At 43.0% G+C, this 20,559-nt stretch overlaps 1 protein-coding gene across 13 annotated transcripts in view; it reads left to right on the top strand.

Moving 5' to 3' along the window:
• Huwe1 (HECT, UBA and WWE domain containing E3 ubiquitin protein ligase 1) overlaps positions 1 to 18,927 on the top strand; it is a 132,879-nt gene extending 113,952 nt beyond the window's left edge. For 10 of the 13 annotated variants that reach the window (XM_048441621.3, XM_087902734.1, XM_085684807.1 and 7 more), the window contains 23 exons: positions 940 to 1,195; positions 1,468 to 1,598; positions 2,257 to 2,471; positions 2,550 to 2,838; positions 2,977 to 3,079; positions 3,838 to 4,384; positions 5,201 to 5,807; positions 6,484 to 6,602; positions 6,701 to 6,857; positions 7,722 to 7,854; positions 8,118 to 8,320; positions 8,954 to 9,081; positions 10,197 to 10,293; positions 11,394 to 11,552; positions 11,922 to 12,167; positions 12,486 to 12,603; positions 13,018 to 13,158; positions 13,761 to 14,048; positions 14,159 to 14,264; positions 15,545 to 15,662; positions 15,954 to 16,135; positions 16,551 to 16,741; positions 18,339 to 18,927. In XM_048441621.3, the coding sequence (XP_048297578.1) occupies positions 940 to 1,195; positions 1,468 to 1,598; positions 2,257 to 2,471; positions 2,550 to 2,838; positions 2,977 to 3,079; positions 3,838 to 4,384; positions 5,201 to 5,807; positions 6,484 to 6,602; positions 6,701 to 6,857; positions 7,722 to 7,854; positions 8,118 to 8,320; positions 8,954 to 9,081; positions 10,197 to 10,293; positions 11,394 to 11,552; positions 11,922 to 12,167; positions 12,486 to 12,603; positions 13,018 to 13,158; positions 13,761 to 14,048; positions 14,159 to 14,264; positions 15,545 to 15,662; positions 15,954 to 16,135; positions 16,551 to 16,741; positions 18,339 to 18,441 (4,637 nt within the window). In that variant the 3' untranslated portion in view covers positions 18,442 to 18,927. The remainder of the gene's footprint in view (positions 1 to 939; positions 1,196 to 1,467; positions 1,599 to 2,256; positions 2,472 to 2,549; positions 2,839 to 2,976; positions 3,080 to 3,837; positions 4,385 to 5,200; positions 5,808 to 6,483; positions 6,603 to 6,700; positions 6,858 to 7,721; positions 7,855 to 8,117; positions 8,321 to 8,953; positions 9,082 to 10,196; positions 10,294 to 11,393; positions 11,553 to 11,921; positions 12,168 to 12,485; positions 12,604 to 13,017; positions 13,159 to 13,760; positions 14,049 to 14,158; positions 14,265 to 15,544; positions 15,663 to 15,953; positions 16,136 to 16,550; positions 16,742 to 18,338) is intronic. The other 3 variants (XM_085684809.1, XM_085684808.1, XM_087902732.1) reach the window with 1 other exon arrangement.
• Positions 18,928 to 20,559: the final 1,632 nt, after the last annotated feature.

Here is a 20,559-nt window from a genome sequence, read left to right as displayed (position 1 = left end):
TTTGTAGCTTTTCTTTGCTTTCAAGAATTAGGAGCTGAAATCCTCAGTTTCCACTTTAGCCTTCTTAGTTGAAGCTATGATTTCTTTTCTGTATTCTCATTTAATTATTGGGTCTCTTGATGATTGTGATAAGCATACCACCATTTTTTGAGGCAATACTCATTTCTGAACTATCATGTCAGCTTTATTATTTTACTTCTGTGAAACTAATTTTTCAAACTTAAATAATTAGCCCAAAGTCATTCAATGAGTAGTTGAGCTATTGATGTCAACAATTCTACAATTAGTAAACACAAATCTTTATGGTACCAGTTTTGTTTGTTTTTTTCAGGAACTGTTTTCTTTTCCTGTTGTGTGGTAAAATAATCTGCTAAAAGTTATTTTTAGGTAGGAAAGATCTTTTTTGACTTAGAGTTCCAGGGTATAGCAGGAAAAGTCACAGGTGAAATGTATTATTATGCATTAAACAATGAACACATGTATGCTACTCAGGTGCCTCTTCTTCAGTTAAGCAGTCCAGGGTTCTTGTTCTTGTTTGGGAGTGCCATCACCCACATCTTCCTCAATGAAAGCAGGGCATATAATTTCCAAAAGATGTTTGTAGAAGTTTATCTCTTAGGTGAAAATTGAAATCTTTCAAGTTGGCAGTAACCATCACAGGTGCCTTGGTGCCTGCAGGAAAACTGAGAATGACAAATTCTTACTTTGAATGTCTTAGGTACATTGCTTCACAGATGTGTAGAGCAAGCTAAATAGTAAATAGAAAATTCTTGAGAATTTTAAAGGGCAGTTGAGATGGAGGAGTGAGCAACAGATCATCAAGTGGTAATAGTAGAGAAGTAAGAAGTCTGTACTATTACGAAGGAAACAACCCTACCAAAGACTATACTGCCTTGATTCAAAGTACCCATCTAATTCCTCACTCTAACTTCCTTCTAGCCTCTCTTTCCCCAGAGAGAGCTGAAGATTCAGATGCATTAACAGCTGTCAGCAGTCAACTGGAAGGTTCTCCCATGGACACCAGCAGCCTGGCTTCCTGTACATTAGAAGAGGCTGTAGGTGACACTCCAGCAGCTGGCAGTTCTGAGCAGCCTACCGCAGGCAACTCTACTCCTGGGGATGCCCCATCAGTTGTAGCAGAAGTGCAAGGCAGACCTGATGTGTCAGGAGAATCTACCCAGCAGCCTGAGGACAAGTAAGCACTGTACAGCCAAGAGAGAGTAGGAAGGGAGGGGAGCAGGAAAAAAAATGTATAAAACAATAAAAAAAATAATTAAAAGAGGGTATTTCAAGCTTCATGGTTGTTGTATTGTGATCATTGTGTCTTATTTGAGAAATGGGTATTAGGTGGGTATTAGAAATGGGTATTTGGGTTTTTGTTGTTTGGTTTCTTTCGTTTGTTTGTTTATGGGAAAACAGTATAAAGAACAACCTGAGAATGATTTCCACCCCCCCCCCCCCCCTTAGCTCTCCCCCTGCATCCTCTGAGAGTTCTTCTACCAGAGATTCTGCTGTGGCCATCTCTGGAGCAGATTCTCGAGGAATCCTAGAGGAGCCACTGCCTTCAACAAGCAGTGAAGAAGAAGATCCCCTTGCAGGTGAGTCCATGCATGTTTGGACCATGATAATGTTTCCCAAAAAACCTCTTTGCATGAACATATCCAACTAAGCACTTCCCTTCAGATTTTATGGGGGAGGGGGTATTGAAAGACTAGCAATAAGAGGATGCTGCTGTTGCATAATAAAATAAATCCTAACTTAGAAGTCAAGTTAACCTTAGCTTTCTCACATTCTACCAGTGAGCTATATATCTTCAGCCTGGAAACTTTTCTGAAAAGAGTTATTTTTAGCATACCACTTCCTACTATAAACTACAATCATTATTTAATAACAACTCTAATCCTCATTGACACACTGTGTTAGTGAACTTTCTATTACTGAATCAAATAACTAAAATAATCAACTCCACCACAATTGTGGAGTTTTTGATCTTAGGTCAGTTGACTGCCTGTTGCTTCTGACCACTAGTCCATAATGGTGGCTACACACAATTTTATGTGGGAGACTCTTCATAAAGGTTGAGTGACGACAACATACACTTCTGTTAAACTACTTGAAGCTTAAGAAGATGGGTTGTGGGTCTTTTCCGCATCCTTACAAGAAGTGAAAACTTTACTTGAGGAAAGGTTGTTTTTCTTTAAAAGAAAAAAGTTTATCTTTTCTCTAAGTCCCTTTACAACTTATATCTCTCTTCAGGTATCAGTCTTCCTGAAGGTGTGGATCCCTCCTTTCTGGCTGCTCTCCCTGATGATATCCGTCGGGAAGTCCTACAGAACCAGCTGGGCATCCGTCCGCCAGCCCGAACTGCTCCCTCTACAAATAACTCAGCTCCTGCAGTAGTGGGGAATCCTGGTGTGACTGAAGTGAGCCCTGAGTTTCTGGCTGCCCTACCTCCAGCCATTCAAGAGGAAGTATGTGAGCGGGAAGATGGTGAGACCAGACCACCTGAAAAAGAGCTATATTCTTACTGATTTGTTTTGTTCCCATAGGTGCTAGCCCAGCAGAGAGCTGAGCAGCAGCGGCGGGAACTGGCCCAGAATGCCAGCTCAGATACTCCCATGGATCCTGTGACCTTCATCCAGACTCTGCCCTCAGATCTGCGTCGTAGTGTCCTAGAGGACATGGAAGACAGTGTGTTGGCTGTAATGCCGCCTGACATTGCAGCTGAGGCTCAAGCCCTGAGACGAGAACAAGAAGCCCGGCAGCGGCAGCTCATGCATGAACGTCTTTTTGGACACAGTAGTACCTCTGCACTCTCTGCCATTCTCCGAAGTCCAGGTACAGAGGGAGGCAAGTGAGAGGACTCTGGAACATCTTGGCCTTGTTTTAATTCGCCTCTTTTTATTACCTATTGTATTGCTTAATCCAACTTCTCCCCACTTCAACAAATTTAATTTCCCTTTTCTTTCTTTGTAGCTTTTACCAGTCGCCTGAGTGGCAACCGTGGGGTCCAGTATACTCGCCTTGCTGTACAAAGGGGTGGTACCTTCCAGATGGGAGGTAGCAGCAGCCATAATAGGTACCTTTGTCTTTTTTTTTTTTAACCCTACCATACTACTTTCTGGGTCTCTTTAATTGTATAAGCAGAGAAACTAAAAACTCTTGAGGTAGGTTGAATGACTATTCTGGACTGTTGGTCTTGAAATGAGTAGACAAGCAAAGCCCTTTTCAAACTCCCTTCTCAGAATGCCACAGTTTTGACTAAATCTAAAAGACCAGACTCAAAAAGTAAAGCTGGCAGTGGACACCAGTTATGGTTTTAACAAAATAAAAAGAGGGAACCTACTTGGTCTTAGGACTGTAACAAGTAGGCTATGGTAGTAGAGGGAAGTTACTTGTTAACTAGGCTGAAGGATAGTAGATTTAAAATTCCAAAACAATGGTGGAAGAGATCGGTCCTTACAAAAGGGTAGCAGCCCCTTAATCTAGAGAAGGCAAAAACAAACATTGGCTCATAGATCTTAGATTTTTGTTACTTGGTTAATGATAAAAATATGAACCTCTGCTTCCTTCTCCATGGTCATGAGATAGAGAGCAAGTTAACCTGATTTATTTGAACCACTTGTTCACAGTTGCAATGATGAACAACATTCTCTAAGGAAGGAAGTTAAAGACATTGTAAAGTGCCTGTAGATTTACAAGAGGGTCATTGTTGTGAATAGTCTGTCTTCCTTTTACAGTCTCTCTGGGGTCATCCCACCCATTCCCTTCTCATATATTTATACCTCATCCTAGTGCTTTAGCTGGTGTTACCCAGAAACCATACTCTATTTCTAGGCCTTCTGGCAGTAATGTGGACACACTTCTCCGCCTCCGAGGACGCCTCCTTCTAGACCATGAAGCCCTGTCTTGCCTCTTAGTCCTACTTTTTGTGGATGAGCCAAAGCTCAATACGAGCCGTCTACACCGGGTACTAAGAAATCTCTGCTATCATGCCCAGACCCGCCACTGGGTCATCCGCAGCCTCCTGTCCATTTTGCAGCGCAGCAGTGAGAGTGAGTTATGCATTGAGACACCAAAGCTCTCCACAAGTGAAGAAAGGGGCAAGAAGTCAAGCAAGAGCTGTGCATCAAGCAGTCATGAGAATCGTCCCCTGGATCTGCTCCACAAGATGGAGTCAAAAAGTTCGAACCAGCTCTCCTGGCTCTCAGTATCTATGGATGCTGCCTTAGGCTGTAGGACTAACATATTCCAGATCCAACGTTCTGGAGGGCGTAAACATACAGAGAAGCATACAAGCAGTGGTTCCACTGTCCACATCCACCCCCAGGCTGCTCCTGTTGTTTGCAGACATGTTTTGGATACACTCATTCAATTGGCCAAGGTGAGGAGCTTGAAGAAATCCTTGCCTTCAAGGGTAGTAGACCTTGGGTGAGATCTCAACAATAAAGGGGTTAACAAATCTCTTTGCTTTTATTTTATTTATTTATTTATTTTGTGCCAAATGTTGTTTCTGGGAAATTGTCCAATAAATAACTGGATTTTTATCTTTGTTCTTTACAATTTTTATCGCACTATCTCAGACATCAAAACAACTGTTTGCATTTTATGATTCTTATTTTACAGATAAAGAAGCTGAGATTCAGAACACTTTAATGGCTTTGTCGTGTGGCTAGAAAGTGACAAGCTCTGGATTCTTTGAATAATAAACAGTGCTATTGTATTTGGGAGCCCACCTTGTGCTAGGCACTGGGCAAAATGCATTACCTCGCTTATTACCAACAGTTCTGCCAGGCATTTTTATATGTGCAGAGAGACTTTTAGAAAAGATTGACAGCTGGGTAGTGTTGGCGGTGTACACCTTTAATCCCAGAGGCTGAGGCAGGTGGATCTCTGTGAGTTCAAGGCCAGCCTGGTCTTCTAGAGCTAGTTCCTGGACAGGCTCTAAAGCTATAGAGAAACCCTGTCTCAAAAACAAACAAACCAAGAAAAGATTGCTAAGCATTGTCTTAATTTAAAGCCCTTATTTTTCTAGGCTGCTTCACCATCTACTGAACAAAACTCCTATAATCAATCTATCTGCCCTATGTTACCAGAGCTGTCCAATGAAAAGGAGAATTTGAGAAACATTTGTCTTTTTGTAAAGGCTTATCCTCTACAGAGACCATTTAGATCAAGCCTATTCTTCTTTTCCTGACAGGTGTTCCCCAGCCACTTCACACAGCAGCGGACCAAAGAAACAAACTGCGAGAGTGATCGGGAAAGGGGCAGTAAGCAGGCCTGCAGCCCATGCTCCTCACAGTCCTCCAGCAGTGGCATTTGTACAGACTTCTGGGACTTATTGGTAAAACTGGACAACATGAATGTTAGCCGAAAAGGCAAGAACTCCGTGAAGTCAGTGCCAGTGAGCGCTGGTGGTGAAGGGGAAACTTCCCTACACAGCCTTGAAGCCTCTCCACTGGGGCAGCTCATGAACATGTTGTCACATCCAGTCATTCGCCGGAGTTCTCTCTTAACCGAAAAACTTCTGAGACTCCTCTCTCTCATCTCAATTGCTCTCCCAGAAAACAAAGTATCGGAAACACAGGCTAACTCTGGCAACAGTGCTTCCTCCACCACTGCTGCCACTTCAACCACATCTACCACCACCACCACTACTGCCGCCGCCCCCACACCCACACCCCCTGCTGCAACCACCCCTGTCACTTCTGCTCCAGCTCTGGTTGCTGCCACAGCTATTTCCACCATTACTGTAGCTGCTTCTACCACAGTGACTACCCCCACAACTGCTACCACTACTGTTTCAAGTAAGTGTTGTCATCTCAGAGCTATGGGGTACGTGCCATGGCTCCCACTTCCCAATCCAGGTAGTTCCCCCTAAATGATAATTTGTGAGAACAGGATGTGTTCATTCTTACCCTTGCTCTTTTCTCTTTATCTGTTTCTCCTTACCCTCTCCCTTCCTGCCCCGCCCCATTTCTGGTGTTTGCACATGTACACACCTATCAAAAGCCGAGCCTCTGGCAAGGCACTAAAGTTGGTAGAGTTAAGTCCTAATGTTGAAGCATTTCCAGACTGAGCAATAATGGTCTGAATAAATGAAGTGTGATTTAAGCTAACAGACTATTTCAGGAAGTGGAGAAAATGAATCAGGTAACAGATGATTAAGGATTATCTGCAGAAATTGGCTTTAAAGAGTAAGTTTATAATAATAGGGGAATAATTTGGAGAAATACCTAGGATTCTTGGTCATCTTACAAAGCACAGTTAAGAATTGACTCTGGGGCTAGGTGTGTGATTCAGTGATAGAGTGCTTCCATAGTATGTATAACACCTTAAGTTCAATTTCCAGCACCAAAAAAGATTTTGCATTGATAGGTAGATTGTCACTTTCTCTGCTTTGCCATTTTGAAGCCCTTTACAATGCAGAGGTTCCGGGCTTATGGACAGTCACAGGCTTTAATGTGTACTGTTTCCTCAAAGCTTCCACTTCTAAGGGCAGCAAATCTCCAGCAAAGGTGGGTGAAGGAGGCAGCAGTGGTATAGACTTCAAAATGGTGTCCTCTGGCCTCACCGAAAATCAGCTACAGCTCTCTGTGGAGGTGAGTCTGAGCTCTTTATACCTTTTAAAGTTGAAGGAAAGGGCTAGACATTTCAGTTCTCAGGTTAGGGCTTATTACTTCTCCTGTATTTTACCTAGGTGTTGACATCCCACTCTTGTTCTGAAGAAGGCTTGGAAGATGCAGCCAATGTGTTACTGCAGCTCTCTCGGGGGGATTCTGGGACCCGAGACACGGTTCTTAAGCTGCTACTGAATGGAGCCCGCCATCTGGGTTATACCCTTTGTAAACAGATAGGTAATAATAGTATTAAGGCATTTTACTGTTTTATTATAAGCATTCCCCAATACCTTTCATACCAGTGTGCACACACACACACTAAATTAGACCATGCTTCTAGAGCACAGCTCTTGTTTTCCTCTGCTGGATTGATTGAGAATAAGGCTGGCTGACTTTCTTGCTATCACTAATGACTGATATACAGCCGATCATCGGTGCTTAGTGAAGAGAGAATACTACTCATGAGAACTAAAGGGCCTCCTTAAGTTGCAGAGACCATTTTTTTTCATACCTGCACTGTGGTCACATTCAGGAATTATATTCAGAATAATGGCCTCTTTTGTGTGATTTTTTTTTTTTTTGGAGGATGCAAAAGCTCTAGCACTTGGAATTTGCACAGTTTCATTGATCTTCCTTTTTTTTTTTAATCCAGTAGAAACTAGACCCAATGTGAGAAAATGATTAGAAGGAATTGAAACAAGGTTTTTCCTGAAAGAATTGGCCTTTTTTAACTGATACCAGTTATTTAGAACCCATGAGCTGATCAGTATCTCATGATTATCTCATAATTCTCACAGCAATCCTGGGAGATTAAGAATGGAGTTTTGAAGCATAATACCACAAAACCTGACTAAGTTTAAGAACAATGCAGTACTTAGATCATGGTCTGTCTAGCTCCAGAAAAGATCCTGTTTCTTTTCTACACCAAACTGCATTTTGTGTAGATTTAATATAAAGCATTAGTCCCTGAGTGGTTAGTCCATAAGCACAAACAATAACCCAAGTAGCAAAATTTCTTGTACGCTCAAATTTCTGGTAAGGTTCAGCTTTCTGCTACTCCATTAAGGAAATTTCTGAATCTTGACTCCTCTGTCTACCCAGGTACCCTACTCGCTGAGCTAAGGGAATACAATCTGGAACAGCAGCGGCGGGCCCACTGTGAGGCCCTCTCTCCTGATGGCCTACCCGAGGAGCAGCCACAGACCACCAAACTGAAAGGCAAAATGCAGAGCAGGTGGGTGGTAACTCATTTTGGCTGTGGGCTAGAATCTGGGACATTTAAAAAGTGACTTCTACTGGATTTCTTCTTTTGTTTCATTTCTGTAGGTAGTTTTTCTATTTGCTCTGTAATATACTTGACCTGGTGTTTCTCAAATTCTTCCCACTTGTAATTCTCTTTTGAGGTTATTTTATCTAGTTAATACCAAAAGCCCTTCTTGCTCTGAGTGTTTTACTTCAGTGTTTTCAATATACCCAAGCCACCTCTACACTACCCAGGTTTGACATGGCTGAGAATGTGGTAATTGTGGCATCTCAGAAGCGACCCTTGGGTGGCCGGGAGCTCCAACTGCCTTCTATGTCCATGTTGACATCCAAGACATCTACCCAGAAGTTCTTCTTAAGGGTACTGCAGGTCATCATCCAGCTGCGGGATGACACACGACGAGCTAACAAGAAGGCCAAGCAGACAGGCAGGCTAGGTATGGAACTGGAGTGTCCAATTGAGGAGGGTGATGGTGGTGGTGTGCTAGTGCTGTGGGGTTGGGGGTGGTGGTAGCGGTAGATCCGGAGTCCCTGGAGGAGCAGGGCTAAAATGTTCTGTTTTGTTTGTGGTTGACCTTTCCAAAAAGAAAACCCACCCCCCCTTTTAAGATTAAATGTTGATTGCTGTATTGTATATAACCCATTCAAGTTGTCTACCTGAGATTGAGTAGATCAAGTTACAATTAAGGGGTAATAGAAATCTGGCAAGGAAATGGGGAAGCCATCATTTTGCTGAGAAAGACTTATGGGTGTGTGCTTTCTGCCTCCTTGAATACTCCTAACTAAAACATTAGCCACATTTTCAGACATTAGCCTACCTACCACGTCCTCCTACCAGTTTTCCTCCCTCTTTCTTCTTGACATACCACCATCCTTTTGCCTAGCACCCTTCCCCCTGCTCCTCCCTACTTTGGGGCTTGATTATGAGTATACAAAACTGCCTGAACTAAAATTCAAACTCAACAAGATGCCCTATGGCATCCATAGAGAGAGGAGAGAATTTTGGGCATTCCCTCTTCCTACATTTTATATTGTGCCTTCCTTTTTTTTTTTCTCTTTCTTTCTCCCAGGTTCCTCCGGTTTAGGCTCAGCTAGCAGCATCCAGGCAGCTGTTCGGCAGCTGGAGGCTGAGGCTGATGCCATTATACAAATGGTACGTGAGGGTCAAAGGGCGCGGAGACAGCAACAAGCAGCAACGGTTAGCATGATGCCTGTGGCCCCTCATTCATTTCTCTACCCTCCTTCTTGCAACATGTCATCAGTGGGGTTTCATTGCCCATACTTTGTATGCTTTTGCATTAAGTTTGCTAAATGAATGCCTCTAGACAAACAGGGTTACTTTCTGTTGGTGTTTCCCTTACTGTTCATTGATTGTTTTACTGGTTTGTATTGACATCTGGTTGGATTTAAAGCTTAGCCATCATACCCCATTCCCAGCTATCCACTTAGTGTTTTGTAAATCACCTAATGCCTGGGTTCTGAAGGGTTATGGGGTTAAAAAAGACTTTTAGTGTCGTGAAGTAATGCAGAGACAACTTAGGAGTCGTTCCCCAAGCATGGTATACATCTCATATGGCCACTTCTATCTGTAGTTACTTCCCCACCCTGGCCACTGCCTCTTTATAATCCCTGGCATGTAGGAAATGAGGAAGATTTTTAGGAACTCAAGTAGCCACCTCATCATTGAGGTCCCAGATTAGAATAGCTGTAATAAAAGCTATGGTACTCTTTCATTGCCTTCCTGTTTTTAGAACATACAAATCACTTTTGTAAGATACCAAGATTTTTCTTCACATAAAATTTCTGGAGTCAGACGGTGCTAGCACATGCCTGTAATCCCTTCACTTGGGAAGCAGAGGCAGCCTGGTATATATAGTGAGTTCTAGGACAGCCAGGGTTGTACAGAGAAACCCATTCTTGGGGGGCGGAATCTGTCATATACAATAAAGTTCCATTTGAGCAAATAGAAATAACCAACAAGCCTACCTTATGTGCGTATACACAAACCAAAAACAAAAAAGCTGTTCCAAAAAACTTGAAATTTTTGTCTATGCCAAGGACACAAGTGTGGGGGTGGAGTGGGGTCTGAGTGGGAATTGGGTGTGAGCAGCTCTTGGGGAAAATCTGCAAGCTCAGAGTGAAAAGTAAGCATGCATGTTATTCTTTTGACCTGGAGAGCTATAGACTTTGATAACCAGGTGGGAGAAGTATCTTCTAAGCTCAGTATGTAAGACATTCAAGGGCCAACCTCTAGACTGTCCCAGAGGAAAACACAATTGCACCTTTTATATGACTTTGTCTCCTTTTATCCAGTCGGAGTCTAGCCAGTCAGAGGCATCTGTCCGGAGAGAGGAGTCACCCATGGATGTGGACCAGCCATCTCCCAGTGCTCAAGATACTCAGTCCATTGGTCAGTACTACTGCTGCTTATAGTTCAGCAAAAGAAAAAGAGAAATTCTAGTGGATTCCACTGTTCCCAAAATGTATACAGTCAGTGAACACTGGTTTCTATAAATCTGTTAACAGGATTTTGATTCCTATAGTAAAGAAACACTGGGGTGTGATAGCATGCATATGGAAAGCTAAAACAGGATTATCATAAATGTGAAATCAGCCTGGACAACAACAGATTAAGGGACTGGAGAGATGGCTCAGTGGTCAAGAGCATTGACTGCTCTTCCAGAGGACCCGAGTTCAATTCCCAGCATGCACATGGCAGCTCACAACTGTCTGTAACCCCAGTTTCAGGGGATCTGACATCTTTACACCAGTGCACATAAAATAAAGTTAAGTAAATTATAAAATAGCAGGTTAGAACCTGGCAAGATGTTTCAGTGGGCTTAAACTGCTGAGACAAGTTGTCTAATTTAAAAAGAACTTGAGTCAAAATATCTGGTTTATGTCCTAGCCTTATCTCTTAGAAAAGAAAATAGGGAGATAAAGAAAATGGGCAGCCTGATTCCAAGGGCAGCTATCAGAATTTGGTGAATATATGTTTGAAAACATACTTGTACTGGAGGCAATTGTCAAAAGTTCCATTGTGGCATATTGCCCTTAAATAACTTAAAATAAGATGTTCTTTGTGTGCTAAGGAGACAATGACAGGATTGTGTGGCTAGTATAATTGAGGAGCCAAATATGATTTTTTTAATATTTTTTTTATTTATTCTGTATACAATATTCTGTTTGCATGTATGCCTGCAAGCCAGAAGAAGGCACCAGACCTCATTACAGATGGTTGTGAGCCCACCATGTGGTTGCTGGGAGTTGAACTCAGAACCTTTGGAAGAGCAGGCAATGATCTTAACCGCTGAGCCATCTCTCCAACCTCCAAATATGTTATTTAATGCCATCCACTGCAATATGTAGGGACCTTCTAGATGTTGTTCAGTGAGTTTATAGTCTTTGGCCAGTGGGCCTACTCTGTCTAGTGGCCTGTGCTTTTGGTCTGGGGAAAAAATTTCTCAAGAAAGACACTGAAAGCTTTCTGATTATACTTTGTGTATCTAGTCACCTCAGATGGAGCACCACAGGGGGAGAAGGAGAAAGAGGAGAGGCCGCCTGAGTTACCACTTCTCAGTGAGCAGCTGAGCCTAGATGAGCTATGGGACATGCTAGGGGAATGTTTAAAGGAACTGGAGGAATCCCATGACCAACATGCTGTGCTAGGTGAGTTGCTCTCTGAGGGCACAGATTCCCAACCCCTTGGTCTGCTCTGGGACAGTTTCTAGGTGATGGTGATGTCTTGCTTTTTCAGTCCAAGTTTATTCTCTGTGTTATCTATAACAAGAAAAAATTGCCTTCTCTCTTGGTAACTCTAGTACATTTTGCTTTTAGGCTGAGATTTTCTTTATTACTGATTGCCTTTCCCACTTTTCTAACTTCCTCTTTGACTTTGTCTACCATTGTATTTCCTGCAAGTTTTCACTATTTATTCTTCCATGATATATATATGTATGGACATGGTTATGGAGGGGTGGGGGTGTTTGTGTGTTAAAGTTTGTGGAGTGTCATTTTGCTGTCGTTGCTATCCTCTAGTGCTGCAGCCTGCTGTCGAGGCCTTCTTTTTGGTCCATGCCACAGAGCGGGAAAGCAAGCCTCCTGTCCGAGACACCCGCGAGAGCCAGCTGGCACACATCAAGGATGAGCCTCCTCCACTCTCCCCTGCCCCCTTAACCCCAGCCACTCCTTCCTCCCTTGACCCATTCTTCTCCAGGGAGCCCTCGTCTATGCACATCTCCTCAAGCCTGCCCCCTGATACACAGAAGTTCCTTCGCTTTGCAGGTACAGAGAACTCTTAGACCCACAGATATAGAACACTTTTTATCCCTAGCTGATTCAGCAGAATGAGAAAGAGTATGCTTGTGCTCATGCATGTACACATTTTTAAAACAAAACTAGTAAGGGCAGGAGAAGCCTGCTATAGAAGCTCTTAAATGCTGCCACTCCAGGGATTTGATTTTATCTGAGGTCATGTGAAGCCAAATTCCTGATTTAGAACCCTAAAGAAATTAAGAGCAAGTTGCTAACTACTAGTAGATGATTATGTAGCTTCTTAGAACCTATGTAAAATGCTGCTTTCCTGCTGTTATCTCTTTTCAGAGACTCACCGCACTGTGTTAAACCAGATACTACGGCAGTCCACCACCCACCTTGCTGATGGGCCTTTTGCTGTCTTAGTAGATTACATTCGTGTCCTCGACTTTGATGTCAAGCGCAAGTATGTGCCCTGGTTGTGGGGAGTGTTGGGGTGAAGAACTACATGAATGATACCTGTCTTCTCCTCCCAGAAAAACAGTTGCTCCTAGGGCCATAAGGGTTTCTTATGTCCAGTTTCATCTTAGAGTCATGGTGGTGCAGTCAAAACCAGGCTCTTTGTCATCCCTACTCCTCTTCTTCCTGTACATGTAAATGTGTTTCCTTGTTTGTTGCAGAAATCTAGTGTAATAGTCTCTATGATCCCTTATTCAGTAGAAATAGGGAAAAAAATAAATTCCTAATAAATGATCTCTCTCCCAACTATTATATACTTCCAGGTGTGTAGGTTACAAAGATCAAAGGGTGTCATTGAGTTTTCTTTCTAAACAAATTTGTTTGCTCTGCCAACCCCAATCCCGCTTTTCTTTATCCCCAGATATTTCCGCCAAGAGCTGGAACGTTTGGACGAAGGGCTCCGGAAAGAAGACATGGCAGTGCATGTTCGCCGTGACCATGTATTTGAAGACTCCTATCGGGAACTGCATCGCAAATCTCCTGAAGAAATGAAGAATCGATTGTAAGAACTTGGGAGAGAAAGATGGCTTGGGACAGGGAGCTCTTTCTATATGGTAATAGTGGCCTAATGTGGCCTCAAATCTAGGGCCAGTAGTTACAAAACTCAATAGCATTCTTCTGACTTAGATAATGTTAATTGAGCAGTCTTCCTACTTTTGAACATGGCCTACTTGCTATCCCTTGGGTTACTTAGGAACTCCTAGGCAGACAAGGATGTCTTTAATGTTTATAAGGATATGCTTTTTTGCGATGAGAACTTGTACCATTGTTAGGCTAGGAATAGGAATCTGCCTGCTGATAAGATGGTAACCCTGGGATGGGATGTACCATGTATATGAGTACCCCTGTCAAGTAACTGGATTATGAAGCCACCTAGAAGAAATTAGCAGTTTACAACACTAAGTATCAGAGTAGCTGATGAGACATTAAAACCATGATCTGTTTTTACAGAGCTCTCCTGGTACTCTGTTCACTTATTCATCTGACAGTGCACACTCTCAAAGTCAGATTCACAGAATCTTTCTTGCTTACACGATGCTACATGAATGGTCAGATCTGTCCTGGCTTTCTGCACAGTTCTCTTGTTGCTGCTCTTTTATGCAGGTATATAGTGTTTGAAGGAGAAGAAGGGCAGGATGCTGGGGGGCTCCTGCGAGAGTGGTACATGATCATCTCTCGAGAGATGTTCAACCCTATGTATGCCTTGTTCCGTACCTCACCTGGTGACCGGGTCACCTACACGATCAATCCATCTTCCCATTGTAACCCCAACCACCTCAGCTACTTCAAGTTTGTTGGACGCATTGTAGCCAAAGCTGTATATGACAACCGCCTTCTGGAGTGCTACTTTACACGGTCCTTCTACAAACACATCTTGGGCAAGTCTGTCAGGTGAGATTCTGGAAGTTTTTAGACTGCCCTTAGCCCTAGGACTCAGTTCCTTATCTCCTCGTTCTATCTGCCTCCACCAAGCATGACCCTATTTAATGGCATTTTTCTAGGTATACAGATATGGAGAGTGAAGACTATCACTTCTACCAGGGTTTAGTTTATCTGCTGGAAAATGATGTCTCTACATTGGGCTATGACCTCACCTTTAGCACTGAGGTAGGTTTTGGGAATCACTTTGGAACTGACTCTGAGCCTCAACAGTTCTGAGGAAGTGCTTTGATTTTGTCAAGCAGAGACATAAACAGAAATAGAATTGGTAAAATAATCCAATCCTAGTTTCTCCTTTTAAAAATGTTCTAAGCTGGGCAATGGTGGCGCACGTCTTTAATTTCAGCACTTGGGAGGCAGAGGCAGGTGGATCTCCGAGTTTTAGGCCAGCCTGAGCTAGTTACAGGACAGGCACCAAAACTTACAGAGAAACCCTGTCTCGAGGGGGTGGGGGGGAGTCCTAGAACAGAAGAGAGCTGGCCCAGTGGGTAAAGAGCACTTGTTTTGCAAGCCTTAGGGCCTGCGTTCAGGTCTCACCCATTTAAGAAACCCAGGTATGGCCAAGATTGAGTGCTTGGAACTTGGTGTGTGTAGGAAGGTGCAACACACAAGAGGATCATTGGGGATAAATTGGATACCAGTCTAATTCCAGGGAGAGACTTTGTCTCAGGAATAAATAGACAAACAGATAATATCATCCCCTAGTCTCTTCACACTTACCTATGTTCATACACACATGAAATAGTTTTATTTGTGTGTATATGCCACATGTGTTCAGATGCACAGAGGCCAGAAATAGGCACTGGATTCCATGGAACTGGAGTTATAGGTTTGTGAACAAAGCTTGAGTCCTGGAAGAGTGAACACCAAACACTCTTTATACCGAGCACTCTCCCTCCCTCCCTGTCTCAAAACCAGAAAGAAAAGAAAAGAAAATATTGGAGGGATAAGAAAAAAGTATTCCAGGAGTGGCTAGGCATAGCAGCTTACATCTGTAACCCCAGCACTGGAGGATAGATCTCTGAAACAGCTGACCATAGCTAAATAAGTGAGCCTCGTGAGACACTTCTCAGAAAGTAAGGTGGAACAGGATAGAAGATACTGGTCATTGACCTTTGCATCCCACCCCCCCTCCACCCCCCACCCCCCCGCAAATGTTTCAATACATAATTCATTCCTAAAACCAGCTCATTATAGAAAAAAAATTAGACAGAGGTACCCTTTCATCACTTGTTTAGGGCCATAGACAAATTTTCTTCATCCTGTTTTTCAGCTTTTTCCTATGTAGAAGAGCTCAAAGCTAATGAATAGTGAAAAATGGCAGCTATGGATATACCTCATCTCCCTGTCTAAGACATGGCAAGGAGTTAGAGTGTGTTCTTGTACCTCAGTGTTAGTTGCAGCCCAGGCCAAACATGATATATATGATTGGTGTCTTGAATTTCTAGGTTCAAGAGTTTGGAGTGTGTGAAGTTCGTGACCTCAAACCCAATGGAGCTAACATCTTGGTAACAGAGGAGAATAAGAAGGAATATGTACACCTGGTGTGCCAGATGAGAATGACAGGTAGGAAAAGTGTCCTTTAGATAGATCTCGGCTTGTTCAAGGAAAGAGGTCGGCCATTTATTTATTTCACATTTTTTGTTCTTAGTTCCTATGACAAAGCCACAAATGCCTTGTACAAAAGGAGTCAGAACACTTGACCAAAATACTTCAACTATTATCATATAGGGTCCTGGAAACAGTGGTAGGTGAGGCAGGCAGATCTGTCAATATTAGGTGTCAAATTGAGGCTCTCTATCTCTATTAAATTGTATGAGTTTACAATCCATGTTATTTTTTTCATTCTCTTACCAGGAGCCATCCGCAAACAGCTGGCAGCCTTCTTGGAAGGCTTCTATGAAATCATTCCAAAGCGCCTCATTTCCATCTTTACTGAGCAGGAACTAGAGCTGCTCATATCAGGGCTGCCCACCATCGACATTGATGATCTAAAATCTAACACTGAGTACCACAAGTACCAGTCCAACTCTATTCAGGTGAGCTGCTGCTGGCAGAGGTATCCTCATATTTTCTTTTTACACTAATCAGTGCTGGCTTATGAATGACAGTATGCCTATGCCTCTGTTCTTCTGGAGCATATTATCAGTTGATATTCTTACCCATCCTGTGAAGGAACTGAAACTTACTAAAAGGGATTTACCTAATATTTCTCTCTCTCCGCCTCCCCTTCTCCCTCTCCCTCCCTTTCAGTGTTGTTTTGTTTTTGTTTTCCAAACCAGGGTTTCTCTTTTTAACAGACCAGGCTGTCTTGGAGTTGGCCACACTGGCCTCGAACTCATAGAGATCCGCCTGCCTCTGCCTCCTAAGCGCTGAAACTAAAGGTGTGCACCACCACTACCTGGTTTACAAGCTGTCTTTCTAACATTGGGTTTTTGTATGTCTCTTTTACAGATCCAGTGGTTCTGGAGAGCATTGCGTTCCTTTGACCAAGCAGACCGTGCCAAGTTTCTCCAGTTTGTCACGGGCACTTCCAAGGTGCCCCTGCAAGGGTTTGCTGCCCTTGAAGGCATGAATGGCATCCAGAAGTTTCAGATTCATCGAGATGACAGATCCACAGATCGCCTGCCTTCAGCTCACACGTGGTAAGAAAAAGACTGGTTTTCCTTTTCAGTGATTATATTGAGTTTGTAGACTTGATGAACTTCTAGAGACAAGTATTGCCTGGTCCATTAGACTTTAGAAACCTCTCAGTTTGTTGGGTCTGTGGAAGAGGTTGAAGCGAGCAGATGGGTTAAACACAAGAATAGTGGCTGGGAAGACATTGGGAAATAAACAGCACTTTAGGTAATCATGGTTTATTCCAAAAGAGTTAACCTGATTGAAACAAGCAATGGCTGAACAGGGGCTGGATCGTTGACTCAGTGATTAATAACTTTTACTGCTTTTTCTCAGAGGACCCAAATTTAGTTCCTAGCACCCACAGGACAGTTTGCAACCTCTGTGACTCCAACTACCCCAAATGTCCTCTTCTGGACTTTACAGGCGCTTGTACTAACATGCATATACCCACACACATATATCAGCAATGACCCTGAATACTTCCTTAGAGGCATTTGTTTCTCAACTTACCTGGGCTCATGGGAGCTGTCAGACTCTGGACCCACAGCTAGGGAGCCTGCACAGGACTAACCTAGGACTTCTACATACGTGTGACAGTTGTGTAGCTTGGTCTATTTGTGGGACTCCTAGCAATGGGTTGAGGACCTTTCCCTAATGCTTGAGCTGACTGTTGGGAACCTATCCCCATACAGGCTCCCTAGCACAGTATTGATACAAAGCAGGGAATTTAGTCCTACCTCAACTTGATATACTGTGCTTTGTTGAAATGTCTATTTGTTTCAGAAAGGCCTGCTCCTTTCTGAACAGAAACAGAGGAGTGGATGGGGGGAGGGAACAGGAGGGAGATGAGGAAGGGAATATGTGTTCAGAATGTAAATAAATGAAAAATTAAAAAGATATTTGTTTCTTAGAAAATGTTATGATTGGAGATGTAGTTCTGTTGTTTAGAGTACTTGCTAGTATACCCATGAATGTAGTTCTGTTCCTCACACCACATAAATTAGGTGTAGTAGCCTTGGGAGGTGGAGGCAGGCAGATCAGAAGTTAATGGTCATAGTGAGTTTGAGGCTAACCTGGGATACACAAGACCCTGTCTCCAAAGTAATAGAAAAAGTTAAAAACTTAATAGATGAGGGACTGGAGAGATCGCTCAGCAGGTGAGATCATGTACTGCTTTTGCAGAAGACTCAGGCTCAGTTCCCAGCACCCACATGAAGGCTTGTAATCATCTGTAACTCCAGTTTTCAGTGCTCTGGTGCTCTCCTGACATCAGTGTGCCCGTGTGCACAAACACATACATTCAATCAAAACACTCCGTCTTTTTTTTTTCAAGGTAAAAATAAATTTAAATGAATAAATGAAATTTACCAACTCATTTATGTGTCTCCCAGCTATCTCTTCTCCAGTGCATTATACTTGATCCTGTTGGTAAGGCCAGTTGAAGTTTATATTGCCAATGGCCAGTATTGAAGCCAGATTACATTACATCAGGCTGGAGGAAAAAATGGGAGAGTCAGCGAGAAGCAGGGGAATAGATTGACTCTTGCTCAGAGAGGAATAGGTTGGTAGCACTGGGATTCATTTGTCTTTTCTCATGAACTAATCTTTCTGTCCTTTTAGTTTTAATCAACTGGACCTGCCTGCCTATGAGAGCTTTGAGAAGCTCCGCCACATGCTACTGTTGGCCATCCAGGAGTGCTCTGAAGGCTTTGGGCTGGCCTAATAAGGCCCTGCCTACTTCTGTGGGGTTTTCTACCATTGTTGGACTTGGGGAGGGGGGATTTAAAAAGATCCAGAAAGAAAATGTCAAAATCCAATAAATGAAATTCACCAACTCACCATGTGTGTGTCCCAGCTGCCCATCTTCCCTAGTGCATACCTGTTCCTTTCTCATTCTCTTGCCTTTCTCTTTTCCATGCCGTCCATGATCCCCACCCCTGTGTTAAGAAGGCAGTAGCCTTTGCAGGGACCTGTTTGTCCCAACTGAACAGTGTGCTCCTCAGATTCTGTGTTCAGAAGGATTTGCTGCATTGAGACTTGAAACCTTTGGATAGGGGAAAAATTATATATATATATATTTTTTTGTTCTGTTTGCATTTCTTAATTTGTGCTTGGAATGTGTTGATGTGCACAGCTAATGATTCAATGCAAGACAAGATTGGCATCTGTGTTGTGGAGGTTTCAAATAAAGAGCACTCTTCATAACTCACTTTTCACAATGGAGTTTTTTTCAAACTAAAATTGAAAAAAAAACTTCTTCCATACTCGACAGATGAACTTTGCAGACAACCATCTCTACCCTTCTTCTCAGCCACCCACCTCCACTTCTGGTACAATTTCTTTCCTCAGTTTCCCCAGAGAAGAGACTGACAACCACCAGGAATTGGGATTTACCTTGAGTATTTGGTGAGCATTTATGATAGTCTCAATCCTTAGAAGTTTCTATTCCTTTCTAGTAATTTTAATAAACAATAGTTCTCCACAAGACCGCCCTTTTTGTTCTCGTTTTGTCTGTCTTGTCATTTATCTGCAAGTCTTCACGGATTATCTAGTAGTCTTCTGTGGTTTTTATTCTATCCATCACTTAAAGCTGATCAGACTTTGATGGTTCGTTCCAGCCTTGAACAACAAAGAAATTTAATAAAAGTTTAGTTAGAAAACAAGCCTAAGTAGTACTTTGTGTGGTTTTTCTTCTTTGAGGCAGTACCGCTTAAAGATTTTCCCTGTTGACATCTCATAGTAGGTATAGGAAAGTGAGGGGATGTTCCACCCTGATTCCGGGGTCCTACTAAATTGGCTGGCAGCCATCTTTTGTGCAAAATTAGCTCCCCTGCTCTGACAACTGAAAAGACCAGCTGGTGAATTGCCACTGTCTCTGAACATCTTGTCTAATAGGAAGCAGTCACCTCTCTTGACGTGCTGTCTCAGGCAGTTCTCCCTAGTGTTAATGGCCTTGCATCGTGTCCTAAAGCTGGGTAGGAATTGCATTTAAGGAAGAAAAGAGCATCTAGGTTGAGCCAACACGGGCTTAAAGGTTAGAAGTTCACAGCAGGTAGTGAACCTCCTAGGCCCTCTGCATGTGTGTGACAGCTTGGTCTCATTGTTAGGCTCCTAGCAGTGAGGTCAGGACCTGTCCCTGGTGTTTGGCTGGCTTTTGTAAGTCTGTTCCCCATGCTGGAGTACCTTGCTCAGCCTTGATGCAAGGGGATGAACTCCGTCCTGCCTCAACTTGATGTGCCATGCTTTGCTCAATTTATGGGAGGCCTGCCTCTTTCTGAATGGAGATGTAAGAGTGGAAGAGGACACTGCATCTGTTATGTAAATAAAAAAATATTTTAAAAGTCACCAGGCAGTGGTGGCACACAAGTGGGTCTTTTGAGGTCGAGGCCAACCTGGTCTACAAGAGCTAGTTCCAGGACAGTAAGGACTTACACAGAGAAACACTGTCTCAAGAGACCAAATAAAAATAAAAACCTCATTGCAACCCACATGGCCTGTGGGCAGGGGAGGGTTAAAGGTCCAGCAGATTTTCCGAATGGAAGGGAATAAAGCTTGAGCTAGTCCCTGGCTTGTATGTTCACATCTATTATCAAAGGACTAAAAGCTGGGGCCGGAGGGTTGCTGCCAGCTCAAGACCAGCCTGGGCTATAGAATTCAGACCCTGGCTCATAAAACTATTCTTGAGTTGAAAAATAAAGCTCAGTTGTGTGTGGTACGTTTGTGTAGCATGTGAGGTAACCATCACAGTGCAAAAGAATTGAAAGGAGTGTATGGATTGGAGGTTGAGGGAGCTATAGGAATGGAGAATTGTAATAAAGGAAAATTATTAATGGATAAATTT

This window comes from Myodes glareolus, chromosome X, assembly GCF_982192425.1.
Source record: "Myodes glareolus chromosome X, mMyoGla1.1, whole genome shotgun sequence".
Taxonomy (NCBI): Eukaryota; Metazoa; Chordata; class Mammalia; order Rodentia; family Cricetidae; genus Myodes; species Myodes glareolus.
Note: the sequence above shows the minus strand (reverse complement) of the source record. Positions and strands in the feature narration are given on the sequence as shown.